Raw genomic sequence first — 27,217 nt, 5'->3', positions numbered from 1 at the left:
ACATTAATTTGTCTTTAGTTTCTTAATTAAAATTTTGACACGGATTAACTAAAATTCAATAATTAATTTGAAAACTTTAATTTACTTTTAATTTATATTATATTAATTATTAGAAACGTTACAAAAAAAAAAAAAAAAAAATTATTTATTAACGCAAAAAAATTAAAATTAATTTTTATTAATGTTTAAATCAATAATAATCTATATATTTTTAAGTAATTAATTAACTCATGAAAACTACTCCCTCCGTTTTTATATAAAGGTCGTTTTAAGTTTGGGCACGATTTTTAATTAAAAAAAAGGGTTGTCTCTCCTACCCAACTTTTTCCCTTGATTTTGCAGGTGGGAAACTTTCCCGCTACATATTTAAATAATTTACATTTGTCTTATTTACGCCAATTGTAACGCCCCGCTTGAGGTACATAGTTAAGATTTGTTATATTACTTAAATGTTTATTGATCTAGCTTCAATTGAGTTTGTATGTTGGTAGCTTTGGTTGAAATTTGTTGAGATTTGAGGAATCTTGGTAGTACAGTCTTCACCGGGGTGAAGAATAGTCTTCACCCCAGCGACGTCAGCTCTGTGTTGCGATGTTGGTTCTGTAATTTTTTGCCGGGGCCACGAAATTTGCTTCGTCGCGGCGACGGGACGGCATAAAAGTTTTCTTGAGAGTTCTAGAGAATTCTCCATAGGGGTAAAATGACTATTCTAGCCCTAATTAGTAGGAAAAGTGGGGGTAAAATGTAAGAAAATTTCATGGAGAATAGGTTAGTGTGGGGGTGTGAGAGTAATGAATCAAAGGATATAGATGGAATTTCTAAGGAAGAGTAAGGGCAAAATGGGAAAGGATGGTTATAATATGAGCTAAAAAGGGATTAAGTGTAGTAAACCCTCATTTCACCCATTTCCACCGCCATTGCCATTCTCTACTTCCTTTCAATCCTTCATTCAATTTTCCAAGATTTCTAAGGAGTTTTAGGGAGCTTTTGGGGTAATTTTAGTAGAGTTTGAATCTAAAGCATCCTAAGGTAAGGATTCTTGCTTTAGATATGAGTTTGCTTATAGTTGTATTGAGTCTTATATTATTGTTATTGTTATAGTTGTAGAGAAAAGACAAGACAACAAGGGAAATGAGAAGTGTTAGAGAAGTCACTTACCCACAAAGTAAGTAAATCCAACCCAAGTTGAGATTTAAGAACTCCTTTGAGTAGAGACTTATGTATGAATGAATGAATGATTGTGTATGTATTATATTTGTTGAGATGAGATGAGATGAGATGAGATTATAGTTATTGATGAGTATTGAATGTATTGGAATATGAGAAGTGTTGAGATTTTATGACGTTGAGTTGAGTTTGATTGAAGTTGAAGGGAGTTTGAGTAAACCCTATAGAAGTGTTTCTTTCATTGACAGGAAATTGGAGTTTATGAGAGAGTTTTCTCCCATATTGGGAAGGTTCAAGAGAAGAGAAGAGTTATTGTTAACATAGAGTTTTATATGCACATAAGTTGTATGATGAAATGCTTGAGTAAGGCATGAGTAAGAGTAGAGAACCTTAATTATTGCTACATGGCATAATTGCATTTCATGAGTATATTAATGAGCATGAGTAATCTATATGCATTAATTGCATTAGAGAAAGAGAGTAGAGAAAGAGTAGAGAATTTTGAGTGTGAGCTTCATTAAGAGAAAAGAGAGAAAAAGATAATAGAATAGGTTGTGCGATGGGGAACCCGTGAGTTATGGGTAGAGTATTCCCGCATGTACGCCGCATTGAGAGAGCGACATGAGTATGAGAGAGAGAAGTGGTGTAGCCCGTGAGAGTGCATGCGGATGAGGGCTATACCCGAGAATACCTGAGAGGGAGTTTATACACTCACATGGCCAAAGGTTCCGAATCCATGCATAACCGAGTCCTATCGGCTAGAATGAGTAGAAGTCACGTAGAGCAGGAGCGAGTCCCGGCCATGCCTCCGGTAAGATGAGGCCGTGACTACTAAAGAGAGGTAGTAGAAAAGAGTTATGAAGAAGAGAAAATAGAGAGAAGTATAAGAGAAAGAGTTACTGAGCATTGTAAGGAAAGAATTAGAGAGAGAGTTACGGGGTTAGATGAGGAGAGGATTTACTTACTGAGCATTGTTTTAATGCTCACCCTGTTGTTTCCTATGTTTTACAGGATCTAGGTAAGGACATGGTCGAATGGGCGTCGGCAAGCGAAGGGAAATGGCTACACTGTACACCTTGTTTTTGATAGTTTTGTACATGATAAAATTTTGTATAAAGAATGTATATGTTTAATGAAAGAAAATTTTGGGCCCAATTTTTTATACTATTTTATATGTATTTTATCATGTACATGTTTTATGAGTATTTGAGTAGAAAGCGACTATTACACCTTCAAACCCCTCGACTCCACACAGTAACCTGGCGAAACTTGGCTCCTTAAAGTCGAAGAATTGACCTCCAGTAAAGTCCGAGTCGGGAATCATGTCTTTAAACTTTGTTCCGAAAAAGAGAGAGAAGATGGAAGCAGAGACGCAGAGTAGAGAAAGAAGAAGTGGGCGATGGAAAATATGGAAGAGATGAGAAGAGGGGAAGAGATAAGATAAGATAAAGAGAGACAGAGGAGATGTGGGCCATGACGAAAAGTGGAGAAAGGACAAAACAAGGAGCGACTTTTAATTTGAAAAAATAAAACACCCTTAAAACGACTTTTATATAAAAACAGAGGGAGTATTAGAGTAAATGAAATAATACAATACATCCCTTAACCCATCCTTTTACTTGATATTAATTAATGCAAAGTATTTACTTGGTATATATATTCAAAGATTCATAATGAATTAATTATTTAAAAAAATGTGATAACTCATCAATTAAAATTCAGGAATCTTATTTATTAATTGGATAATTTATGAAAATTAAAAAAATTAAAAATTAAAAAAAAAATCTGCATAAAATTTTTCAAATATTGGAGACAAAATAACCATTAATTAATCCTTGGTACCTTATAGGAGGCCTTAATTGATGTTCAAGTAAAAGTCATCATGGAAAAAGGTCATAATATTGCACCTTTAGTACTATGAATGATTTTCATTTACTTGTGAACCTCTTTGCCAACAATAATGTTGCACTTTTACTTTTACTATAAATGATTTTCTTTTACTTTTGAACCTCTCTCCCGACAATAATGTTGCACTTTTACTTTCACTTTTACTTTTACTATAAATGATTTTCTTTTACTTGTGAACCTCTTTCCCAACAATAAAGTTGCACTTTTACTTTTTACTTTTGAACCTCTTTTCCAACAAAATCATCAGCGTGAGAAACAAGAAATGAAATGGTGTTGAAGTTGTTGTGAATTCGACTGTGTGAGGTTTATCCATTCAGTGTTTCTTCAATTAGTTAAAAGCCGTATAATATTGATTGGTTATGTCGTTTTATGATCATAAAACTTGAATTTTAAGCATATAGTTGGTGGTTTAATTTTCGAATCAACACCTAACTTTAACTATATGACGTGCATTCATAGTAATCATAAGCCTAAATTATACCACGCCTAATTAATTATAGTAATAATAAGACTGATTTACATTTTCCCACCCAAAATTTGGCGAATTAACCATTTCTCACCCAAGTTTCGGTTGTGGTGCGGCTGTTACACCGGCCTTCCACAGCTGAGGGCCAAGCCAAATGAAGACCTTTTTCACTCCCAATGTGGCCATGGTGTGGCCAAGCGCCAATAGCGATGGCTCTGGGTCTAGCCTGGCTGAGTAGCACCCTCTATGACCATAGCTGTCAATTATATTTAGTTAGTGTTTTTTTATTTTTTATTTATTTATATAACTTTGTCTTTGAGTTATTTTTCTAATTTAAGATAGAGATTGGGGTTTATTTAGAAATTTTTCTTAAAGTTATATATATTGAATAAAAAGACGTAAATACCTATTGATTGTTAAACTTTAACATTTGAAATTTAAAATTGGGTAGAATATTGATAGTTTCTAAAAGTTGGGATGAGAAATTGTTAATCCAATAAAGTTAGGGTGAGACAATGTAAGTGAGGCTAATCATAATAATTAAAGCTTGTTTAATTAATTAAATAAAATATGCTCTTGGTTAGATAACGGCCTTAACAAGAAATGGTTGAAAGTGGGTGGTTAACAACCCTTTTGCTCTTTTTGCTTCTCTCAGGAGATCTGAATTAGTTGGAGGAAAATGAACTAAACTGAAAAACAAATAGTCCACTCACTAATTAATAATCTTCAGGTTTAGACAACTCAACTGTGTTACTTGAATCACTCACTAAACCTTGCTTCTCAAATCAGGTCATCGGGAAAATGTTTTATGAAAATATTTTGGTTTGCAATAAGTAGCTGGGTTGTCAGTTGGTGAAGTGAGTATGTTTTGAGCAATAAAAATATGAAGAGTGATGTGATGAGTTAGTTAAAAGAAGAAGGAATTTAAATAAAAATAAAAATTGAATAGCAAAGAAGAGAGCTGAAGGAATATATTAGGACAAATATGTATGCATGAGAAGGAAATTTAATCAGACAGTTTGGTGCAAGAAAGAAATTGCAATATGCAAATGCTTGTGATGTTTGAACAAAACTAAGACAATTACAAATCTCCAAACCTTAATTGCATCCCTTTAAATGCTCATCATTTCTCTCTTTTGTTTCAATGTAATGTGTTTAATATAATTAATCCAATTTAGCTACTTGCTCCCCCCAAAAATGGAGAAAGCAAACGCCAAGTCAGCACTCAAGGTTATTTAGTTTATTGTTATATTTATTATATATATATATATATATTTATAATTCTAAATTAATGTTTTTCTTTTAATTTGTTTTTGTTTCAATATTAATTAGTTTGTGAAGGCTGGTTCACAGTCTGCTGTTACATGGAGTTCTACTGCTTCAGGAATGGTGAGATCCCTGCACGTCTGACATATACTACATATACAAACGAATTATACAAATTATTCCCTCCAAACTATTCAAACGTTAGAAGTAATTTTATAAATAAGTTGTCATAGCTAGCCATGCTGGAAATTACATGGGTAATTTTGGTTGATTGGTTAAAATTATTTGATTGAAAGGTTAATAAATAAAATAACTGATTTGAATTGAAATATATTGGATTTGGTGCACAGGCAAAAGATCAGGAAGTGAACAAATATAAGGTAACTTTATTATATACTTAAAAAAGTCAGTCTTGAAACTGTGCTTGAATTGATGTATGTCCAATATAATAGGTTACACCAAAGGCGGCCACGACAAAGGACAACACGAAGCCGTTAGAGTTCACACTCCATACTCAACAAAGAGCTGTGAAACGAGCTATGTTCAACTATTCTGTGAGCAGTCTTAATTTATTTATCATCCTATTCCTATCCAAATTTTACTTTGAGCTTTGGATATATTGTATTTGAAAGTTAAATTGAGAAAAAAAAAAAAAAAAAAAATCAATCATACAGGTTGCAACCAAGTTATATCTCATGGAGATACACAAGAAACGAGTTGAGAAGTTGCAGAAGGTAGCTATTTATATTTTAATTATTATATTTATTTTATAATAGTTAATTAGTTTTTGTATTAATTTGAATAACAGATGTTAGAAGAAGAAGAGGTACGTTTGATGAGAAAGGAGATGGTTCCAAGAGCCCAATTGATGCCTCATTTTGATAGACCTTTCTTCCCACAAAGGTATACCAATACATCTATTTATTCTTTTTCTGATTAGAGAGAAACTTAACAATTTGATGATGGTTTGTTTTGTGTTGTGAAGATCAAGCCGGCCATTGACAGTTCCAAGAGAGCCAAGTATGAGAATGGTGAATGGGAAGAGCTGCATTATTAGTGGGAATGAACTCTACGGTTTTGGAAACTCTCATGCTAATTGGAATTCTATTAAATAAAAGCAACTGATGAGAATGCACCCAAATAACTCTTCTTAATGCTTCCTTCATTAGTCTCATAGTGTAGCTCTTAATTACTAGATTAATTTTAATGACTTTCATTGTCAAAATCTCCTCTAGTGAGTGTGTGTAATAGTAGCAACTCCTGTACTAGTCAAATAAAAGTGAAGTTTTGATTTGATTGGTGTAAATCATGTTTTGATATTAATGGACAAATTGATTTTACCTGCATATCACTTTTCATCAAGTGTTGCAACCACATATATAATATAATTCAATAACTGTATCATAATTTGGAACTACTACCTTATCCCTCCCGTAAAGAGTAAAGACCTCGTCACAAGGGAGACTCAAATCTAGGACTTCCACTAATAAAGACTTCGTCACAAGTGAAACTCGAACTGAGGACTTTGCCAAGACTGAATAACCTCCCTCCCACTAGCCCAGTTCTTTAAGATTTGAACTACTACTTAATTACACTTAAAACACTTGTATAGGACTTAATATATATACACCTTATCCCAACCATCAGATCAATCTAAGATCTAACGATAAAAAAGTCATATAATATAAAATTTCATCAACGGGTTATGTAAAATTTTATTATAGTACATTACAATAAAATGAAATAAAAAAAAAAAAAAAATTACTCATTAGTGGGGCCCAATGCATTGTTATATCAAATAAAATTGTTAGGGGCTACGTAAAATTACATTTTACTCCAGTATAAAATATAAAACCCCAAGAAAATTACCTATTAACGGGACCAATGCATTGTCATGTCATGTAAAATTTAACGGAGGGCGTGTTTGATTGGGGTAATCTCATGTTAAGGTCATCTTATATTACTTTATTATCACATTTGGTTGTCAAATAACATAAGATTTTGATAATCTTTCAAAATCAATAATAATTACTGTTGGTAATATAGGAAGTAATCTAATTACCTTTATTTTCTTATATATTTTAAAATTACTTAGTAATCTTAATTTTGTTACAATTTTACCATTTATTAATAAAATTTTAGAACAATAATACCCTTGTTATCTAAACAATTTATAATAAATTTATGAACAATTTTAACCTCATATTCAAGATTTTTAAGACAAAACTACCTTTGTACTTCAACCAAATTACCTAAGACCACAGCCACCCCCAGCCACCTAAGACTATCGCCAGCCGCCGGCCACCACTGCCAACTATCGACTACCGCTAGCAGTCATCAGAATGGTGCACAGTCGGCTAAATCTGGTCGGTCGTGCGCTAGTAAGGCCTTTTTCGGCTATGGATATGTGATCCATGTCTAGAAATTGCCAGATTTGACTGTTTCACTGTTAAAGATGTGGCCGTAAAATGGCCATGGATTTGTGATCCATGGCTGAAAACGGCTTTGTCGACGCACAGCCGGCTAGATTCGACTAGTCTTGGGCCATTTCAGTGACTACCATGGCGGCCAACGATGGTGGCTAGCTGCCGATAGTGGCTTGGGGTGAGTGGGGGTAATTTTGTTACAAATTAAAGTTTTATATGACTATGATATTCTAGCAAAATTTCAAATGTAGGGGACTAAAAGAAATGATTCAAAAAATAATAATAAAAATAATATTATATTAATTTTTAAAAAGGAGGGCATCTATATAACATACCTGTCAATTTATCCTCCCAACCAAAATATCAATATAATATATCCACTAATTTATTCTAATCTAACCAAACACATTTTCCTAAGCATTCCCAATAATCTTTCAAGAGAATCTATTTTTCTATTAATATAACATTTCCAGTACTACAACATTCCCTAAACCAAACCACTTGCATTTAACTCTAATGCAAAATGTAAAAATACACACCCAAACCCAATGCAATGGTTTCATGTCAAATTTTATTAGGAATTATGTACAAGCAATTACATTTTAATCCAATACAAAATGTAAAACCTCAAGATTTTACGTAATAGTGGGACTCAATTTGTATTTTCTCCTTCTCATGTATTTCTGAAAATTTGCAGAAAAGTACAAATGAGCGGTAAAAGAAAAAAAAAAGGAATCATTTCTATGGACTTTATTGATGGATTTTACAACGCATGAGACACCAGCTATCTCTTTACACGCCCTGGCGGGGGTTTAATCTCCGCAAACCATGCGTATATAGTCATAGATCGGTAAAACCCCACTAACAGTTTTAATTGACTCCGGTTCTACTCATAATTTTCTTCATCACGGGCTTGCCAAAATGGCTGGTCTTAAGCCTGAAATTGGATGTTTACTTAATGTGGTGGTCGCTAATGGTGAAAATTATCAAGCCCAGGCCGCTGCACTAACGTGCCATTGACGTTGCAAGGCATAACAGTAGAAGTTGATTTTTTCTTGCTGTCCTTAGAAGGTTGTGATGCTGTCCTGGGGCCCAATGGCTGTGCACACTAGGTCCTATCTTATGGGATTTTGGTCAAATGCAGATGCAATTTAATATAAATGGAAAAAAAGTGCTGCTACAAGGATCACCTTCCTCTGGACTTATTGCTCTTGAGGGAGAAATCATTCCTAAGACTCTAAGGCAAAGTCAGGGCCAAGCAATTCTGTTGCAAGTCTGTGCCACCCAACCAAGTTAGACTGTAGACACAAGTTCTGAGGTAACATCCAGTGTTGAATTTGATTCCTTGCTGACCAAGTTTGGTGATTTGTTTGAGGCACCCACAGGGTTACCACCACCACGCACTCATGATCATAATATTCCCCTCCAACCTAGAGTAGGTCCAGTTTGTGTTCGTCCATATCGTTATCCTCATTTCCAAAAACAAGAAATTGAGCAAATGGTGGAGGAGATGTTATCTCAAGGAATAATACGACCCAATCAAAGCCCATTTTCCTCTCCGATACTGTTGGTGAGAAAATATGATGGGAGCTGGAGGTTTTGTGTGGACTACAGGGCACTTAATCGAGTGATAGTGAAGGAAAAATTCCCAATCCCAGTTATTGATGAGTTATTAGATGAGCCATGTGGTGCTAAATTTTTCACAAAGCTTGATCTCCGATTTGGATATTTTCAGGTTCGTATGGCTTCCCGAGATGTCTATAAAACAACCTTTCTATCTCACCATAGGCACTTTGAATTCCTGGTAATGCCCTTTGGGCTCTCTAATGCTCATTCTATGTTTCAGTCTCTTATGAATGAAATTTTCAAAGCTCATTTACGGAAATTTATTTTGGTATTCTTTGATGATATCCTAATCTATAGCCGTACTCGGGTTGAGCATGAGCAGCATGTCAGAATTGCATTTCCTATTTTGAGAGCTCATTATCTTGCGGTAAAAAAAAGAGAAATGCCAATTCGGACAAACCTAAGTTCAATACTTGGGCCATATCATCTATGAAAAAGGTGTAAAGGTGTGGATCCAGAGAAAATTAAAGCAATGGTGGATGGCCGAAACCTACTACTGTTAAAGCCTTGCGAGGTTTTTTGGGACTAACCGGTTATTATCGTAAGTTTATTACAGGTTATGGAAAAATTGCAGCACCGTTAACAACCATGTTACGAAAAGATGGTTTCTCTTGGACTCAAGATGCAAATAAAGCATTTGAGGAGTTGAAGCATTCCATGACCTAGGCCCAAGTATTAGCATTGCCCAACTTTGATCTTTTGTTCATAGTAGAATGTGATGCATCCGGAAATGGGTTAGGAGCTGTCCTTATGCAAGAACAACGACCGATTGCATTTTTCAGCATTGCCTTGAAGGGAAAGAGCCTTTTGATGTCTACCTACGAGAAAGAGTTGATGGCACTAGTTTTAGCAGTAAAAAAATGGCGACCATATTTATTGGGACGTCATTTTGTGGTGCAAACAGATCAACGAAGCCTCAAATTCCTTTGGCAGCAGCGGATAACAACAGAGCCACAACAAAAATGGCTAATAAAGTTAATGGGCTATGATTTTTCCATTGAGTACAAGAAGGGGAAGAACAATGTGGCAGCAGATGCTTTATCAAGAAAAGAGGAACTTAATGCAATCTCTAGCCCTTTGCCATAATGGTTAAAGGCCTTCAAAGTTGAAAACCAGTCACACCTAGGGTTGCGGAAATTCATTAGTTACATGCACAGGGAGTGGCCCTCAAACCATGGGAGAATTGGGATGGAATTATGTTCTTTAAGGATCGCATTTACCTACTTGCAAATTCAAACTTAATTCCTGTCATTCTCCAACAGATACATGGCAGAGGGCATGAAGGTTTTCACAAGACTTTCCACAGACTAAGGGAAGTTTTTTATTGGAAGAACATGAAAAAGACACTAACAGATTACATCAAGCACTGTGATGTTTGTCAACACCATAAAGTTGACCACCAAACTCCAGTTGGCCTTCTCCACCCATTACCCATCCCTACACAGGTATGGACTGACATTTCTATGGATTTTATTGATGGACTACCCCCATCAAAGGGAAAAACAGTAATCTTTGTGGTGGTGGATCGGCTATCCAATTATGCACACTTTATCCCATTAGCACATCCTTACACGGCCCCAAAAGTGGCACAAGTATTTTTTTTAAATATATTCAAGCTTTATGGTATGCCAAACTCTATTGTGTGTGACCATGACTCCACTTTCTTGAGTGTTTTTTGGAAGGAGCCTTTTACTCTGCAGGGGACTAGTTTCAACTATAGCCCGTTTTATCATCCGCAAACTGACGGGCAAACTGAAGCTGTAAATCAAACCTTGGAGATGTACCTACGTTGTTTCACAAGTTCCAAACCTCATGAAGGGGTGCACTGGCTTTCTTGGGCTAAATCTTGTTATAACACAAGCCTACATGCTTCTACTTGCAAAACCCCCTTCGAAGTGGTGTATGGCAGGTCGGCACCCAACTTTCTCACTTATGTCCCAGGTACAGCGAAGGTTGAGGTTGTAGATCAAACATTGCAAGCTAGAGATCAAACTCTTCGCGACTTAAGATCTCAACTTCAACAATCCCAAGCCAGAATGATGTCTGCATATGATAAGGGTAGAATGGAGAGGGAATTCATAGTTGGTGATTGGGTATATCTGTGCCTACAACCATATCGACAAACTTCTTTGGTGTTCTGCAGGTCACAAAAGCTTTCACCATGTTTTTATAAGCCTTATCGGGTGTTGGAGCGAGTTGGTGCAGTAGCTTATCGATTAGACCTACCTCCGGGAACAAAGATTCATCCTGTGTTTCATGTCTCCCTCCTTAAGAAGCAGCTGAGTGTTCGAAATACGGCAGACTCAAGCTTGCTGATTATGTCAAAAGATTCAGGATTTCTGCAGCCTCAACCCACGGCGATTCTGAATAGTCACCAGAGAGGCCGTCAACGTGAACTACTAATCCACTGGCAAGGTCTTCTAACTACAGACGCTACGTGGGAAGAAGAAGACTCTTTCAAAGCAAGGTTTCTTGATTTTACTAGTCCTTGAGGACAAGGACCCTTTTCAACAGGGGAGGAATGTCACGTGTCTGCATTATGGTCCTTTTAGATTTCCATTATTTTAGTTGTTAAGTCATCTTGTATATATCGTAAGTAGAGTCAGTCAAATGTTTTATTTCTTTAAGTTGAGTTGGTCAACATGTTCTTTAGCCACCACTCTTTAGTTATTTAGTTGGGTATCTGATAGCTATTTAGTTGCTATTAGTGGGTATGTGGTGCTGAGTCGTGCTTATGTTTGTAAGTTTATAAATTCTATAGATCATGAGTAATAAAGATATCAGAGAAAATTCCAAAACTTGTTCCTTAAAGTATATTGTCCATTTTTTCTTTCTTTTGATTAAATCCTGATCAACAACATAGCTCAAGGTAGAGGACGGGGTCATGACATTTTGGTATCAGAGCTAGGCATGGCCGAAGATCAACGGCTTGAAGGACAGGTGGAGAGCTTGAGTGCAAGTCAGGAAAGGCTCATTAAACAGATGGAAGAATTAGTGTTAGCAATGAACTCCTGATTGAACGTGTCGGAAGAAGGTTCCATCAGTAGGAATCGAGGACCACGAGGATAGGGTGGTGTCGGGGATGTAGGTGGAATGGTGGTTAATTAATGTTAGGATCCCACATTGAAAGGGAAAATGGTGGGCATATGTGGGTTATAAAGGCTTGGGCACTCTCCTTTGGCAAGTAGGTTTTCCAAAGAGAGTTTTACCCAAGCCCATAAAAGACCCATGGCCCAACCCAAATTGTTGAGTTATTGGAGTGAGTTCCTATCAATGGTATCAGAGCATGATCCTACGCACGCGTGGCAGGTTGACCTTGGGCATGAGCTACTACCCCAAGGAAAGGAGATCCGCGAAGTCACTCAAGGGGTAAGAGGCCAACGTGGGGCCCACACAGTATAGCCCAGTAGGCCCCCCGAGGGGTCGAGAAGGAGAGTTGTTGACAGACTTCTAGGCGAAGTAAGACCCAAAGGGAGGGCAGTAAAGGCCGATGAGGGCGGGCGCTCTTTGGAAAGAAGACCAACGAGAGCATTGGGTCTCGAAGCGTGGGATATATGTATATATTCTATTCCACCATTTTTCCAATTATACAGCTTAATTTTGTTTTCTCTTGTTGAATATTTTGTTGGTCTATGCTATAAAATTTTGGTTAGGGTTTAATGCGTTTTATTTGTATTTGTAAATTTCTCTGAACATAGAATTAATCAATTACAACATAGTTCATTTTATTTTTAAATTCTTTTACAAGTTTTATAAATTCTATAAATTTTACCTGTTTAGAAATATGAATTAATTATAAATAAGTAATTGATTGATTTGAACTCTAATATTTTTTTTTCCTAAGACTGAATTGAATGCATCAGAGTTAATTTAGAGTTTTAAGTTTCACTAGTTTGAAGGAATATTTTATTTAGTTGCTATGTTAACTTACGGACATAAGTTGGTTTGGTTGTACTAAGGCTTCATTTGGCTTACATTTGGGAATACTATTATTAGTATTCCCAATAAAGTTAAACAGTAAAATTGTAAAAACTCACAATATTATTCAACTTTTTTTAAACCCCTTAAATTTGTTAATTTAATTAAATACCCCTAAATATTTTTTTAAAAATTGCAAAAAAACCCCCAACAACCCATATTTACCAGATTCCGGCCACCACCGCCGGAAAATGGCCGGAATCTAGTATAATGGCGCACTACTAGCTGAATCTGGCCTGTAATGTGTCGAAAAAGGCCAGATCTAAGGCCAAAGATCTGGCCATTGACGACCAGATCTTTGGCCGTAGCCAGTCGTCAACGACGGCCAATAGATGGTCATTGTTTACCATCAACGACGGCGATATCGCCAGATCTGGCCGTTAATGGCTAGATCTAACCATAGATCTGGCCTTTGCCGGCCAGATCCACCGTGGATCTGGCCAGAAAAGGGTATATCGGCGCACGACCGACAAGATCCAGTTGGTCATGCATCTATACGACGACTCTGGGCAACCCTCTGGCGGTGGTGGCCGGCTGTCCATATTTAATGGGTAGGTTGGAAGTGTTTTTGTTAACTTTTAATGTTTTATTATAGGGGTGTTTAGTAAAAAAAACAAACATATGGGGTATTTTTATCAATTTCTAAATCCTACATTGTAATACCCACCCAATTCAACTTTTTTTAACTTTTTTTAAAAAACTTTTTTAAAAAGTGTAAAAAAGTGAACCAAACGAAGCCTAAGTACTTCGTTGTTCTGTTTTGCTGTAGGTCAAATCAAATATATTTAGTTTTTTTAATTCCCTGTTACTTATACTTTGATTGATTAATATTTTTTTTAGTTAATAATATTTTTTGTACATATACCCTTTTTTCAGTTTTGAGACATGGAAGTAAAAGATTTTGGTAAAGTAATTGACCAACCATTATTAAGTTATATAGATAATACTTATGAACTTGAAGTACCACATGAGCGGAAGCCAAAAGTAGGTCAAGAATTTGCATCATTAGATGATGTACATGATCTTTACAACATATATGCTTAAGAGGCTAGATTTAGTGTTAGAATTAATTCAAGCAAGAAGAACTAAGAGACGAATGTCATAGTAAGGAAGGAGTATGTGTGCTTTAAGGAAGGAACAATAATGAAAGGAGAAGTTAGTGAAAAAAAGAGATGTCATGGGATAGTTAGAGGGGGTTCTAATGCAAAGCTTGCTGTGGTGTGGACAACATCTGGGAATTATGTTGTTAGTATATTTGTAGAAGCTCATAACCATTCCTTGACAACCCCAAGAAAAGTACATCTATTAAGATCTCACCGTAATGTTTTGGTTGCCCAAAAAACTTTGACTCAGAAATTTTCAGCAGCAAATGTTCCTATGCATCAACAATTTAGCACCCTATAATTAAAGGTGGGGAAAATAGAAAATATTGGATGCACACAAAAAGATATATAACACCATGAAAGGGATTTGAGAAATGGAATGAAAGGACATGATGCAGAAATGTTATTTGAGTATATGCAAGATGAGCAAGAGAAGAATTCTTCTTTCACTTTCACCATATAGGTAGACAATGAAGAACAAATTACTCATTGTTTTTGGGTTGATACAGTATCTCATTGTGCTTACAAGTTTTATCATTTATGGCGATGTGATTGTATTCGATTCCACCTACAACACCAATCGGTACGGGATGATTTCGCTCCTATTTTAAGAGTTAATAATAGTGGTCAAACAGTGCATTTTCTTATTCAATCTTATCTGATGAAACCATGTATTCTTTTATCTAATTGTTTGATAAATTTAAGAAGGTAATGTCAAGTGATCCATCGAAAAATGGTCATTATTTTCCAAGAAGAGTTTTCTACCCTTAATATATATATATATATATATAATAAAGCTACAGACACCGGCATTTTTGCACCGAAAACGTATACCGGCCTAGGTGTCCCTCTGACTCACACCACGCGTGATTAAACTATAATTATTTTTCTAGTGAACGGTCGTCCATCAAATATGGACAGCCGTTCACTTACATGGACTCCCGTCCATATTATATGGACGGGGGTCCATTTACTACGGACGGGCGTCCCCATTTAAAGGACGCCCGCCCATAAGTAAAATACAATAAAATATTTTTATAAAAATTAGGAACGGCCGTTCATCCTTTATGGACAACCGTCCATTTATTTTGGACGAACGTCCACAAATAAGGGACGCCCATCCTTAACCCAAATATGAAAATTAAAAAAAAAAAAGAAAAATTGGGGACCCTGTCCATAAATTGTGGACGGGCGTCCCTTACGTTTGGATAGGCGTCCATAAGGAATGGACATCCATCCCTTATTGTATTATGGTTATGTACAAGGACGCCCGTCCATACTTTAAAAAAAAAAAAAAATTGTAAACAAAAATAGCAAGCCCCTCTTCTTCTTCGTCTTCATTCCCCATCTTCTCTCTTCTTCTTCGCTCTTCTTCTTCGTCCACCTTTGTTCAAGTGCCCAGCATTATTGTCTGAAACACCTTGTCTCTCAATACGAAACTATGCGATGGAAACATTGAAAGTCACGTTGATTGGATTACACTTACTGAGGTCCATAAAATGTTGTTGTCGAGTAAATTACAGATTTCGTTGTTATGAAGTATCTGTATGAAGTAGCAGTTCGATTTGCCTGACGAGATTGCGGCCGTGGCGGCTGTCAAAACCAATTGACTGAATTTGCATTGACACGTCCTGTAAGTCTAGCAAGGAACAGTACAAAATTTGATCGATGTCTGAACATATCAACCATCAAAAAAGATTTTTCCTGGATATATATACTGGGAGAATACCATTATAAGGAATTATGTTTTATTACTGGCTGTGTCTAGATTTTGTCGTGTATTCAAAGGAGAATTTGGTTTACACTAAAATTTTTCCCTTTCTTATTTTTTCATTCTCTTTTTCTGATGAAGTTTCTCAGNAAACACTCCTGGAATCTGCCTACGGTGCAACAATCTAGCTGCAGCACCAGAAAAGTCAGCATCAAAATTCAGCTGCACCAAAAAAATTCTGCATTTTCTCCAAATCCAGCCAATATGCAAATTTAAATTCAACAATATTTGAAATTTCAATCACTATTCAACAGCCAAAATACAAATAGAGTTGTACATGAGAAATCACCATAATACAACGTAAGAGGTAAAATGAAACCACATTACTCATGTAACACCCATATTAGTCCTAAACAAACTACAAGAGGCACACATGCTTGGGTATCCAGCAATCCTGCAATTATATAACAGAAGCCGTGTTATTTATCAATAAATGGAATAAAAATAGTAAAATAGTCAACAAAATGGATAATTACTAAGCTTTTACCTTCAAGCTTTATCTTCATTTTCTTGCTTTTGCAATTTCTTCTCTTTTACTTTACGAACAATTTGTTCAACCTTTGATTACTTTCTTTTGAATGGAGGACGACCTTTGCTGCGAATAGCTCGTGGAGTAAGAATATGACTGTTCCCCTATTTTGAAGCACCATCAACATTGTCACATTTCGTTCTACTATGAGCTGACAAGTTTTCTCTTTTATGATGTAAACAGAATACCATAAATAAAAGATACATTGTGTCAAACATTTGCTCTCTAATTAGCATGCATCGACATTCAATGATATATTACTAAAACATAAATTCGGTCAAAAATTTACTTAACCTATGCTTTACAATTGCTACGGTGTAACACAAAGTTTTGGCAAAACAAAACTTACTAAGGGCAAGCACAACATTTGCAACATGAGCTACCACATCATTAAATGATTTGAAGAAAATTTTGGCTTTGAAAGAGAGTTTGTAAAATCATAATGTGCGAAAGATAACCTAATTCTCAATAAGCTATATGCCATTAGTATTGACTTAGGAGTATGCAAATTGATTTCATCTTGAAATTCCACAGCTAGATCAACTCGTAAAGTTCAAGAAGACGCTTGCATTTTGAGTCTCAGTTAACTTTCTTCCCAAGCGAGGAGGAGCTGGACGCTTCAGTGAACGTTTGACTACTTCTGCACCTCTACAACACATACAAATGAAGCAGACATGAGGCGTAGTTCTTAAACAAAACAAACAAATTTAAAGGTATATAGGAGAAAACAACAGTTGAACAGAACTCTATACTAATAATTCCCATGAATATAACCAGATTATCGATTTCATGACAAACACCGAAACTGCACACCTACTTTGTAGACAAGTAGTTTTACAATACATAAAGAGCTTTTACAATACATAAAGAGCTATTAACCCATCTTCAGCAGCATACATATTGGATAAACTTGTTTTCCCAATTGCATACATTACATGATTTATTATGCAAATGTATAGATAACATAGTACAGGGCACTCACCCAAGATTTTTACAAAGCTAAAATCCTATAACTTCATAGACATTCTCCTAAAGTTAATGTTCTAACCAAAAAAAACCTGTGCAAACTATCTACCAATATCAAAATCCAAGCAGCAATATTCAAATCACAGGAAAAATAAACATAAGAACAAAATTAGGAACATGTTACATGTATTGTTACAAACGATTTTCCAGCTTTTTTGCGCGGCTCATCCATGTAGGTTCCTATTCTATCAAATCCTAAGTTTTGGAAGTACACACAATAAGAAATTAACTCACTAACCCAGCCAACAAAAACAAACGACAAACATAATAGGGCAAACATTATTATAAATTCCTGTTTTTTATACATGAATCAATGAACAAAAGCACCATAATAAAACCATTTTCAAGAAGAAAAAAATTACCTTCAGCAGAAGCAGCTGAAATTTTCCTATAAAGCACTACTTGGTGGGGAGGTCCGCCGTTCAGGGTGTTGCAGCGGTTGGGAGTGGTGGTCGCGCGGTTGATATTGGTGGTGGTATTGAAGGCTTCGGTGCTCAGCGGCGGTGGCTGTGGTGTTTGAGCTCCGGTAGTATGCGGTGGCAGTGGTGTGCCTGTGCTTCGGTGCTCCTCCGCATGCGGTGCTGGGGACGTCGGCCGTTCAGGGTGTTGGAGCCGTTGAGGGCGGTGGTCCCGCGGTAGGATTTGTATCCACAAATTGGGAATTTTAGGTTTGAATTTTTATTTTAATGTTGAGGGTATTAAGTAACGTGGCCCACATGCCACGTCAGTCTGTAGGATGTTAAAGATATTTTTGCTTTAAACCTTTTTTTTCCTCTTTGGGCCCCACAGAGATTCTTTTTGTTAGAAACCTTTTTCCTCTTTAGGCCCCGAGATATTTTTTTATAAACCTATTTTTCCTCTTTGGGCATCCCGGCCCTCTCTCATTATATAAGATTTTCTTCTCTTTACATCATTTCAAACAATTTGAGTATCACCTGTAGCCAGAACTGACTTCACATTTCTCTCTCTGTTGTAATTATTTCCTCTATCTCACACAGAAATGGAGATGAGCAGCAATGCGGCGTCGTCTGTGAAAGACTCGAAGAAGAAGAAGGTATCCTTTAGAGAAGCGAAAGGAAGGCTATACATTATCAGAAAATGTGTGGCCATGCTCCTTTGCTGGCATGAATAGTGAAGCAATAGAAAAATAGTTTTACTCTCTATTAAGAATTACCTGTTTCTTCTTCCGAAGGTAAATAGCAAAGAGAATTAATTAATAATATTTATTAACTCTCCTCTCTGCATGATTTTATTGTCAACTTGAGCTTTTTATGTACATGGAAATTACAAATATGAGGTAAATGCTTGATTTCAGGTTTACATGAATCTCTACATCATTTTAATCTTAATGGTTATGAGCATTATTATTCAACCAGAAAATTAATTAAATACATCAGAAAAATGGTTTTGAAATTGCATATATACATATGTATGAGAGACTAGATTTGGTTTTATTTAATCAAAATAGTCTATCACCACATTTATTTTGTTTTGTTTTTCTAGAATTGAAAGAAGAAAGCAAGATGATGAATGCCAAAATTATTGTTCGAAGTCACTTGCATGAGTACTTTACCCTGATCTAGTTCTACTTCAACCTTGCAAATCCCAATTGTGCTCCTATATAGTTATCTCCATTCTTTGAATCATGATATTGTTTTTCATGATCTCGACAATCTTCAACTTCTCAATCGGATCGATATAACTCATCCAATCAAGATGTCTAACCTCTAGTTGAGGTTCATCATCTTCAAAGAATCTAATGATTTCTTCTTAAATAAAAAATATCTTCAATTTCCTAATTAGATAATCTGATCATTATTGCTTCATCTTAAATGAAGATCTACAAATTTTTTTTGTTTGTTTTGTTGAATTACAAAATTTTGATATCCCACAACTTCTAAGGCTTCGGATGAATCTTCAAACACCTATTTTGTGTACAACTTCGAAAGCTTTAGTTAAATCTTCAACACTTCCTTTGTAGATTTTCATTAGAATGTCTCATACATTATATATATATTTCTTGATGTTTTTATGTAGGCAATCTCCTCAGAAGCACCTCCTTTGTAGATTTTCATTAGATTTTGCTTGTTTTGTTGGTATCACAAATCTCTGATCTACAACCTCCTACAGATCTTCATATTCCAAAAGAGTTGCATTTGAATTCTCAAAAACCCAAAATAATTTTTTCCATCAAATTGTGGAATATTTATAGGGAATTAAGAATCTTCAAAAATCCATATGTCGAATTGGCTCTAATCATTGTCTATCCTGCTTCTAATTGATCATCTAATGTTCCTTCTTACCTAACTTGTAATAATAAAAGTAGACAACTTTATGAAAAATGACATTTTCCCACCCTGAGTTTTAAAATATCACTTTCCCGCTCAAAGTTTATATTCAGTTACTACCCAAAGCTGATTCCGGTGATGAAAATTCTTTCCATCATCACCATTTGAACCTCTAGTCTCTTTTATATAAAACCCTTCCCACACCGGTACCTGATTTCTCGCCAATTGCTGGCCACCGCAAAAACTAAAGTTTCCTATGCTTACCTGATTTTCGGTTGATTCCAACAACGAATATTCAATCGGTTATCACCATTCGATCCACCAGCCTCAACTCTACAAAACCCCCCTTACCCTGACTCCTGATAACTCATAGAACTTCGGCTGAGAAAGTAAAATGTATTTTGAGTATTAATGAAATATAAACTTTGGGTAAGTAAGTGGTATTTTGAAACTTTTTGAGTGAGAAATTGAGAAATTGTCATTAAGACAAACCTTGAGTGGGAAAAAGTCGTTTACTCTAATAATAAATATAAAAATATAATTGTAGAAATTTGACTTACAAATGGAATGTAAAACTTGTATTCTATAACGTGAAACTTGTAAACTTCAAACAATGTAAAAGTTATTAAATAATACATATAACTTGTAACAATGAATGTAAGGATATTAACAAAAAATATTATTCGCACAAAGCTAAAATCCTATAACTTCATAGACATTCTCCTAAAGTTCATGTTCTAACAAAAAATAACCTGTGCAAACTATCTACTAATATCAAAATCCAAGCAGCAATATTCAAATCACAGGAAAAATAAACATAACAACAAAATTAGGAACATGTTACATGTATTGTTACAAACAATTTTCCAGCTTTTTTGCGCGGCTCATCCATGTAGGTTCCTATTCTATCAAATCCTAAGTTTTGGAAGTAAACACAATCAGAAATTAACTCACTAACCCAGCCAACAAAAACAAACAACAAACATAATATGGCAAACATTATTATAAATTCGTGTTTTTTATACATGAATCAATGAACAAAAACACCATAATAAAACCAGTTTCAGGAAAAAAAATTACCTTCAGCAGAAGCAGTTGAACTTTTCCTATAAAGCACTACTTGGTGGGGCGGTCCGCAGTTCAGGGTGTTGCAGCGGTTGGGAGTGGTGGTCGCGCGGTTGATATTGGTGGTGGTATTGAGGCTTCGGTGCTCAGCGGCGGTGGCTGTGGTGTTTGAGCTCCGGTAGCATGCGGCGGCGGTGGTGTGCCTGTGCTTCGGTGCTCCTCCGCATGCGGTGCTGGGGACGTCGGCCGTTCAGGGTGTTGGAGCCGTTGAGGGCGGTGGTCCCGCGGTAGGATTTGTATCCACAAATTGGGAATTTTAGGTTTGAATTTTTATTTTAATGTTGAGGGTATTAAGTAACGTGGCCCACATGCCACGTCAGTCTGTACGATGTTAAAGATATTTTTGCTTTAAACCTTTTTTTTCCTCTTTGGGCCCCACAGAGATTGTTTTTGTTAGAAACCTTTTTCCTCTTTAGGCCCCGAGATATTTTTTTATAAACCTACTTTTCCTCTTTGGGCATCCCGGCCCTCTCTCATTATATAAGATTTTCTTCTCTCTACATCATTTCAAACAATTTGAGTATCACTTGTAGCCAGAACTGACTTCACATTTCTCTCTCTGTTGTAATTATTTCCTCTATCTCACACAGAAATGGAGATGAGCAGCAATGCGGCGTCGTCTGTGAAAGACTCGAAGAAGAAGAAGGTTTTGAAATTGGATTCCTGCATATATACATATGTATGAGAGACTAGATTTGGTTTTATTTAATCAAAATAGTCTATCACCGCATTTATTTTGTTTTGTTTTTCTAAAATCTCAAATAAAACAAACTTCTGATTCTATCAATGGGTTGTGAAAGATTAAGGGTGGAGGTATTTAATTGAATTAGAATTGAAAGAAGAAAGCAAGATGATGAATGCCAAAAATTATTACTCGAAGTCACTTGCATGAGTACTTTACCCTGATCTTGTTCTACTTCAACCTTGCAAATCCTATACAGTTATCTCCATTCTTTGAATCATGATATTGTTCTTCATGATCTCGACAATCGTCAATTTCTCAATTGGATCAATAAAGATGCCTAACCTCTAGTTGAGGTTCATCATCTTCAAAGAATCTAATGATTTCTTCTTAAATACAAAACATCTTCAATTTCCTAGTTAGATAATCTGATCATGATTGCTTCATCTTAAATGAAGATATACAAATTTTTTTCTTTGTTTTGTTGAATTACAAAATTTTAATATCCCACAACTTCTAAGGCTTCATATGAATCTTCAACACCTCTTTTGTGCACAACTTCGAAAGCTTTAGTTAAATCTTCAACACCTCCTTTATAGATTTTCATTAGAATGTCTCATACATTTTTTTTTTTTAATTTTATTTCTTGATGTTTTTATGTAGGCAATCTCCTCAAAAACACCTCCTTTGTAGATTTTCATTAGATTTTGCTTGTTTAGCTGGTATCACAAATCTCTGGCCTACAACTGCCTGCAGATTTTCATATTTCGAAAAGAGTTGCATCTGGATTCTCAAATACCCAAAATAATTTTTTCCATCAAATTGTGGAATATTTATAGGGAATTAAGAATCTTCAAAAATCCACATGTCGAATTGGCTCTAATCATCACCTATCCCGCTTCTAATCGTCATCTAATGTTCCTCCTTGCCTAACTTGTAATAATAAAAGTAGACAACTATTTCCCACCCAAGGTTTTCCTTAATGACAAATGACATTTTCCCACCCTAAGTTTTAAAATATCACTTTCCCGCTCGAAGTTTATATCATGTTACTACCCAAAGTTGATTCTGATGATGAAATTTTTTTCTGTCATCACCATTTGAACCTCCGATCTCTTTTATACAAAACCCTTCCCACACCGGTACTTGATTTTTCGCCAATTTCCGGCCACAACAAAACTAGAGTTTCCCATTCTTAGCTGATTTTTGGTTGATTCCCACAACGAATATTCAATCGGTTACCATCATTCGATCCACTAGCCTCAACTCTACAAAACCCCCCTTATCCTGACTCCTGATAACTCATCGAACATCGGCTGAGAAAGTAAAATGTATTTTAAGTATTAACGAAATATAAACTTTGGGTGAAAAAGTAGTATTTTAAAACTTTTTGAGTGAGAAATTGTCATTGAGACAAACCTTGAGTGGGAAAAAGTGTTTACTCTAATAGTAAATATAAGAAATATAATTGTAGAAATTTGACTTACAAATGGAATGTAAAACTTGTAATCTACAACGCGAAACTTGTAAACTTCAAACAATGTAAAATTTATTAAATAATACATATAACTTGTAACAATGAATGTAAGGATATTAACAAAAAATATTATATCTATCTTTTTATAATAAACGTAAAGTATGGCTATAGTCAAAATTTTATTTGCAAAATGAAACATTAAACTTGTCATATTTTATTTTTATAAGTTTCCTTATGTTAATGTGATTTTTTTTTATTCGCTTTATCATTTTTAGAGAAATTATAATTTATTAATAAAGAAAATATAATCAATAAATATTAAAATCTGAAAGTTTCAATATTTATTATTATGCTCTTTCACTTGAATTCCTGGCTCCACCAGTGTATATAAGTAGCGTAACTCTTATAAATATTAACGCAACACTTGTAATAGTTTACATTTTATTTATAAACGAAACATAGAACTTGTAATAGATATAACATAAAATTTATTACCGAAATAAGAATATAAAAAACTATTAAATATGTTATAAAATTATTTTTATTAAATGATTAAATAATTTAAAAAATTAATTTTCTTATTATTGAATATTGAAATAACAGGTACAGTTTAGTAATGCTAATTATTATAACATAAAATTTATCATTTATCAATTTACAATTATAATTATATATTTACTCAATTTTTTATTTAATAAATCTGATTTTTTTTTTTTATTATGGATAAAACTTTAAATTGTTTACTTCAAAAATAGATAGAAACAAATATTATTAAATTAAGAGAGGCTGTTTTATTCGTATGATGTATAAGAGGGCATTTTTGAAGAATTTCAAAACTATTGGATTTGTTTGAATTCAATGAACATTTGGGTCCTTAGTAAATTCATTAAGCATATAAAACTAGAATGTGGTCCATAATTTGCCAACAAAGTTTGAGCACTTTTACGAATTTTAATTCTACCACTCTTTGTTACATCAATCATTCAAAAATTTTCAGGATAATTCTGATTAATCTCTTGTAGATTGACTAATTATAGATAAGTTGATACACACCTGTTGTCTCTTTCATTATTTTTTCGATCAAACAAGGGATCCATTTTGGGTGGTTATCTGCTCCGTAATCATTCACATATGCATGTATGTACCCTTTCACCTATAGATACAGCCTGGGCAGTCAAGGATGGTCACTTCAATAGTTATCTCAATATATCATCATTGTTCTAAAACCTGGGTTGGCCCGGCTGGTTTAATCGGTTAGACTTGGATTCTCCGAGCCAGGTTACCGCTTTCAACAGTTCCCCAAATTCCTAACTTGATCGCCAGCGAATGAGGGGCAACCTAGTGGGTTAGAGGGGTTTTGTAGAGTGGAGTTCATTGATTCAAGGGGTGATGTTGGATTGAATTTTGGATGATGGAATCAGCTGGAATGTGGTAAGAAAAATTAACCCAATCACGGCGATATACTCAAGTCACAAGGGGCTACCAAGTGCCGAGACTAGAGAGATTTTGTAGAGTGGAGGAGGTCGGTGGTTTAAGTGGTGGTATATGATTGAATTTTGGCCATCGAAATCAGCCAGAATTTGGCTAGGAAAAGCGAAATTCTAACTATCCAAGGGTGTGTTTGCTGGATTTCAAAGTTGCAGGGACTAATCGTATTTATCAGGGGTGTGTTTGTTAGATTTTAAACTTGTTGGATCACCACTAGACCGCTAGTTTAACTGGTTTAACCGGTCAACCCGAGACTCGGGACCCAACCCCTTGGTCGGGTGACACCTCGGGTCAGGTTTCTAAACATTGATATATCCATTAAAAATTGCAATATCAATTTTTTATCAAATCCAACGAGCTTTGTGCAAATTATATATATTTTTTTTGTTTAGTGTGGCACAAAAACAAAATGATTTTATTTATTTTCATTTGCTTTCTAAAATAACCAATTTTTGTTTCCCAATATTTCTTACTAAAAAACTGAGAAAATAAATATTGAATATTGCCATGACCTAAGGTAAACATCCATTATTGATATATCAATAATTAAAAGCATATTTTGGTCAAATATTTTTAATTTGATCCAAATATAATAGTAAGATCACAATGAATGCTATGAATTTCATAAAACATTGAAATATTTATTTATAGGTTATATATTATGGTTTAACTTGAAAATACTTCATTTTTGTGTTAGCTCTATAAAATATTTATTGGCTTTAAAACGTAACCACCCATCAGGTTTAGTGTAAGTGAACCAGTCCCACAGGTTTAAACAAATAACATTACAAATCCGGACATTATAATATAATGACATTTTCATCCAAAATATAACCACCGGTAGTCTAATCGTTATCTAATACACAAAATTTGACATAAAGATACAAAAATCGTTTTGTCTTATCTAGTTATAAATAAAATATAAAAAATAATTAAATACAATAAATATAAAAAATCCGAAAAATGTTTGTCATAAAAATTATATTTTTTATCTAATAAAATTACAGCAATAAGTGTTTAAATTAGAGAAAAATATTTCTTATAATGTCAATTAAAACAAAACCCATTTGTATTGAACATCTTTATTAAATTGAAATTATATTTTAACTTGGAGTAACTTACAGTCAAGATTATGTAAATATCGAAACCAACTTAATTGTTGGTTTTGGAGAATTTAACATTATAATAGCTTTCTGCAGAGGAAGCAAAATACATTACTTATGAGTTATACCACTTTCCCACCCAAGTTTCAAAATACCACTTTCCCACCTAAAGTTTAGATTCCGTTAATACCTAAGATACACTTCACTTTTTCAACCGGCGTTTGACAAGTTACTAAGAGCCAATGCGAGAGGGGTTTGGTAGAGTGGAGGCCGGTGGATCGAATGGTGGTGATCGGTTGAATATTTGCCGCCCGTATCAGCAAAAAATCAGCTAAGAACATGAAATCATAACTTTGCAGTGGCTGACAATCAGCGAGAAATCAAGTGCTAGAGTTAGAGAGATTTTGTAGAGAGGAGACTAAACGTTCAAATGGTGGTGACTGGGACAATCGGCCAGAATCGACTTTGGGTAGTAACAAAATATTAACTTTGGGTGAAAAAGTGGTATTTTGAAACTTTTTGGGTGGAGAATGTCATTAAGGCAAACATTGGGTGGGAAAAAGTCGTTTACTCATTACTTATATATACTGGGTTGATTGAATGCATCTTAAATTATTATATGAAATATCTTCATCACCTGTGAATCTTGACGACATCTTTTTCTTTATTCTTCTCAATTTACTAAACGAGTTAATTCTTCACAGTTAGGTTTGATAGCAAGAGCCGGACAATTTCAACTGACAGGGTTAGAGTACAAAAAATAAAATTGGAAAGTTGCATTACGGGTTAAAATGTCAAGTTCAGCAAACGAGGGGGCCAACATAACAGCTGAATATTTAGGGTTGAATATGAAAATATAGCGTTAATAAAATGAAAACCCACAAACATTTGTCCTTTCCACCACAACAATAATTGAAATGTGACAACTTTCACATATACACATATATATCAATAATTGTAGTATCTATCGATCTCTCATTTGTATTGTAACCAATAAACATGTCGTTGTATATTGGCCAATAGTATACAACCCCAAATTCAATGTGATATATTTGAGAAAAGATGGAGTGGCGCCTATTCATCGTCTTCACAAAAGCTTACGACAAAAATAAATGGAGTCCTTTTTGTTGTTTTTCCGTTTGGTTTATCAAATGTTGGAATGGACTGTTTTTGAGAACGACTCTAGAATTGATATAATATAATATGCATTGACAGATTGGTGTTATCATCACATCACAAGTACTCTCTTTATAGTGGCATATATAACGAATTAAGTATTGAAATTCATAAGAGATTTCCAATCTTGGCTGCCACCGCAGTACGGGAAATTCCAGCATTACGTACAAATTACAAAGGGAGAAAGTTGATTTCTCTCACACTATACATATCAAATCAAGAGATATAACATGTTAGGTGCGGAAGCAGTTTGATACAATTGTTGGGGTGTGAAAGCAATATGCTTTGATATTACAATCATACGGATGATATTCAATTTAGAGTGGTTTGAGTGCTAATTAACTTTAGGTCCATGCGAGCTCTACACAGGAGCTCAATTTGTACTATAATAAAGATATACAAATAATCAAGGCCGAAAAACATTTTCCCACTTGAAGTTTGCCCTAAGTACTTGAAAATTTGAAAACTACGATTACCCACCATATAATGATGAGGCTTAAAATATAAGTAGATGAGTTTAAATAGATGGATGATATGAATGAAAAGAAAGGCGACACATCATGTTTAAAGGGTACTACTTTAGGCCTGAGCAAATGAATGAAACGTTATCAA

At 34.8% G+C, this 27,217-nt stretch overlaps 1 protein-coding gene and 1 long non-coding RNA gene across 4 annotated transcripts; one reads left to right on the top strand and one right to left on the bottom strand.

Annotated features, from left to right (window-relative positions):
* Nucleotides 1-4,712: 4,712 nt before the first annotated feature.
* On the top strand, nucleotides 4,713-6,100 carry LOC116118431 (protein TPX2-like). Of its 2 annotated transcripts, XM_031404426.1 has the most exons (7): nucleotides 4,713-4,771; nucleotides 4,874-4,930; nucleotides 5,158-5,187; nucleotides 5,260-5,361; nucleotides 5,482-5,541; nucleotides 5,616-5,710; nucleotides 5,793-6,100. In XM_031404426.1, the coding sequence occupies exons 1-7, from the start codon at nucleotides 4,739-4,741 to the stop codon at nucleotides 5,920-5,922; spliced, it is 507 nt and encodes a 168-aa protein (XP_031260286.1). In that variant the 5' UTR covers nucleotides 4,713-4,738; the 3' UTR covers nucleotides 5,923-6,100. The 2 variants fall into 2 exon arrangements, with proteins under 2 accessions (XP_031260286.1, XP_031260293.1); XM_031404433.1 differs by lacking the exon at nucleotides 5,158-5,187.
* A 9,701-nt stretch (nucleotides 6,101-15,801) lies between these two features.
* On the bottom strand, nucleotides 15,802-20,921 carry LOC116118209. 2 transcript variants are annotated; one of them, XR_004126122.1, is made up of 5 exons: nucleotides 20,635-20,921; nucleotides 16,699-16,888; nucleotides 16,199-16,344; nucleotides 16,001-16,105; nucleotides 15,802-15,839 (listed from the first exon to the last, which is right to left on the bottom strand). It is a non-coding gene; the product is annotated as an uncharacterized LOC116118209 (long non-coding RNA). The 2 variants fall into 2 exon arrangements; XR_004126123.1 differs by having other exon boundaries at nucleotides 16,199-16,306.
* Nucleotides 20,922-27,217: the final 6,296 nt, after the last annotated feature.

Source organism: Pistacia vera, unplaced genomic scaffold (genome assembly GCF_008641045.1).
Source record: "Pistacia vera cultivar Batoury unplaced genomic scaffold, PisVer_v2 Contig124, whole genome shotgun sequence".
In the NCBI taxonomy this organism is placed as follows: domain Eukaryota; kingdom Viridiplantae; phylum Streptophyta; class Magnoliopsida; order Sapindales; family Anacardiaceae; genus Pistacia; species Pistacia vera.
The sequence above is the reverse complement of the archived record's forward strand: the minus strand, read 5'-3'. Positions and strand labels throughout refer to the sequence as shown.